Raw genomic sequence first — 3194 nt, 5'->3', positions numbered from 1 at the left:
GACTGATTTATGTTCATCTCTTTTTTCTTTCATTGTATTGTTTAGGCTGTATTATTTATCATTTGTATTTTTAATATTTTTATTTTATGTTTGTCTGTTTTGTTTTCTCGTACTACTCAGACACATGTCCACCTTTTTAATACTATGGTTGACTTGATGGTAAATTTATTGTTGTGTTGTTGCTCTGCAGGAGAAATGAATCATTTAAATGCAGTTCTGTTGGCATGTTTCTAGAAAATGATGTCATAATGTGATGTAAACTGTACATATACTGGTCTGACTCACTACTAAACTAACCTAACCTAACCTTTTGAAGAGTAAAGGCCTTTACTCAGCTGACTGTGTCATCATTATATATACAATGATTGATAAGTTGTTCTTGGAGAAGAATGGTTACACGTTTAAGAGCAACCTGGGAGCAGGCATGTATGGCAAAGTTGTGTGTGCATACTCAACCCAACGGCAGCGGAAGGTTGCCATAAAGATTGTAGACACAAAAAAGTTCAATTCTGATAACTGGGAGGTCTTCCTGTCTCGAGAGATGGAGATCATCAGGTCTTTGAACCATCCCAACATTGTCAAGACTTACCAGATTTTAGAAATGAAAAAGAACAGGACAGTAAGTACCACTGACTGGTACTGTATGATTAACCATGGTTACTGTAACTACTGTATGTCTATACAGAGATACATGAAAAATATTAATACATGTAAGAGCCAGTTTCATTTGAAATGCACAAGATGGTTATAAAAAAAGTGATAACAGGATGTTTCTGCATTTTAGTTAAAAGCCTTATTGCAATATTGGATGGACTGCCATGAAATGTTTGTACAAATATCCATGATGCCTAGAGAATGATCCCTACTTTGATTTTGATTTCACTTTATTGTCAGATTATTTTTCTGAAGTTTGTGTTACTTCCATGGCCTGTATTTAAAGATGGACATAGCGAGGTGTGACATCTCCCATTGGTTTGCATTGGAGCTGGTTTGAAGCCCAGAGTTGCAGCTTATTGTCAGTGCCATCTTTTTTCATTTGGAGCCAGGACCTTCAAATAAGGAGTGCAGGGTGTTGCCTTTCATGCTACCTTGGAAACACAGAGTGCTGCACACTAACGTTAGCTACTTTAGCTAAATTTTGCTAACAGGGCAGGTATCATTATCAAGTAACATTAAAAAAGTCCACCAGCACACTTGTTAAATGGACCAAATTTAGTGACTGACACCATAATAACTCATGGAAAAAAATGATTGACTTATTATTTCTAGAGAGAAGTTGAGGCTTTGTGAATGGAAGGCAGTTGGGGCATCTAGTGGCTGTCTGTGCTATGGCACTTGGCACTTTAAGGTACCTCTGCATTGGCTTCAGCCTCAAGCTGTTGTAGTTGCTGCTTGGTTGCATCCCAAGACATACACAAACATGACAAAACACAACTTTTAACCAAACAACAAAACCAATACCACGAACATACACCACATCAGACGTTTCAAATGAGTAGCAGCAATGAAATCAATTTCATGGCTCACTTTCACATTCAGTGCTTAGCCTACACAGGTACACTGAGGCCTACTTAAACTAAAACTCTCATTTAACAGTTTGACAGACTGAGAGACAAAAGAGTTCTGCAGCCTGATGATTTTGACTTGGCGCCACCATAAGGTTCACATTTGTGTATTTGAGTGAAATGTATCACTATTGGATGGATTGCCATGAAACTTGGTACACACATTCATGCTCTCCTCAGGATTGTCTCCTCAGGAATGTTGAATTGTAATGACTTTGACAGTCCTGTTTCATCTATCATCATTATCAGGTCAAAATCTCAATTTGTCCAATACTTTGGTTTATGACTAAATACTCACAATACCAGTGACATTCCCATCAGCCTCAGCTGTACTTTGTGTTTAGATTATCAAATGTCAGCTTCCTAAACGGCTAAACTAAGACGATAAAACATGATAAAGATTATACATCATTAGTATCAGCATTTTAGCATGCTGACATTTGCATTTAGCTCAAAGTACCTCTGTGTCCAAGTACTTCCTCAGGGATCAGCTAGCATGGCTGCAGACTCTTAATCTTGTTTTACATTAACTGCGTATCCTGCTGCATATACTTGAACGTGCCCTTTTGCATTTGTAGGTCTATATGGTGATGGAGCTTTGTGTAGAAGGTGACCTCTTGAAGTATATCAAAAACAAAGGGGCCTTACCTGAACACTCAAGCTGCAGGTTTTTCACACAGCTGTGTGAGGCGATCCAGTATCTTCACAGCAGGGATGTGGCACACAGAGACCTGAAATGTGAAAACCTGCTGCTGGACACGTTTCTCAACCTCAAAGTGTGTGACTTTGGGTTCAGCAAGAGGCTCACTTACACGGATGGCCAGATAAAGCTGAGTGAAACTTACTGTGGCACCCCATCCTATGCAGCACCTGAGGTTTTGAGTCGTTCTCCATACAACCCCAAAGTGTCTGATGTTTGGAGTATGGGTGTTGTGCTGTATATGATGCTCTATGCATCAGAGCCCTTTAATGCCACCAACATTGGGAAGATGGTGGAAATTCAAAAGAAGCATAGAATCAGCTTCCCAAATAGTCCATCTGTTTCATCTGAGGCACAAGACCTTATCCAAAGCATTCTGCACCCTATTGTTGAGTGGCGCATTACAATCAGCAACATATTACAGAGCACCTGGATGTTGAGGAGAGGGAGAATGGAGGAGAGTGATGAGGCCTCCACCTCAGTCTCTGACTCTGGACAAGAAGAACCTCCAAGTGAAAAGGCCACAGAGGACAAGGAACTTTCAAATGATATTTCAGATCCAGGAGAAGGACCATCAACTGCTGCTGAAAGACAATGACAAAACATTGAAAATAAGAAGCTGACAAAAGTTAAAATAAAAGCATTCACTATCACTTTTGGTAAACTTTGAATTTAAAATTCATCTGCATCTTCCAAAAGAAACAACTATTTCATTTTGTTTAAAAAAAAACATCATACTGTAATCAAACTGTGATTGGCTGATCGATATCAAAGGTGCTTATTGTATTAGTGTTAATATTAAAGTGAAGAGTTACACAATGAAATAATGGAAACACCTCTTCATATTATTTATTTTTTGACAGTGTCAGAGAGGTGCTGATTCAACTGGATGGTAATTATGGAGGTATGTGATGTTATATTTGACTGTT

The 3194-nt window shown here is 38.7% G+C and overlaps 1 protein-coding gene across 1 annotated transcript; it reads left to right on the top strand.

The window, feature by feature from the left end:
- The first annotated feature begins 269 nt into the window (after positions 1 to 269).
- Positions 270 to 2918, top strand: tssk6 (testis-specific serine kinase 6). Its single transcript, XM_067599650.1, has 2 exons — positions 270 to 619; positions 2144 to 2918. The coding sequence occupies exons 1-2, from the start codon at positions 362 to 364 to the stop codon at positions 2861 to 2863; spliced, it is 978 nt and encodes a 325-aa protein (XP_067455751.1). The 5' UTR covers positions 270 to 361; the 3' UTR covers positions 2864 to 2918.
- The last annotated feature ends 276 nt before the right edge of the window (positions 2919 to 3194 follow it).

The sequence above is a fragment of the Thunnus thynnus genome, chromosome 1, assembly GCF_963924715.1.
Source record: "Thunnus thynnus chromosome 1, fThuThy2.1, whole genome shotgun sequence".
Taxonomy (NCBI): domain Eukaryota; kingdom Metazoa; phylum Chordata; class Actinopteri; order Scombriformes; family Scombridae; genus Thunnus; species Thunnus thynnus.
The sequence above is the reverse complement of the archived record's forward strand: the minus strand, read 5'-3'. Positions and strand labels throughout refer to the sequence as shown.

Excerpts from the sequence above, each read along its gene's own strand:
- tssk6 (XM_067599650.1), top strand. The coding sequence starts at position 362 with ATGATTGATAAGTTGTTCTTGGAGAAGAATGGTTACACGTTTAAGAGC. Across the intron at positions 620-2,143 it reads AAATGAAAAAGAACAGGACA|GTCTATATGGTGATGGAGCT; the intron begins GTAAGTACCACT and ends TTGCATTTGTAG.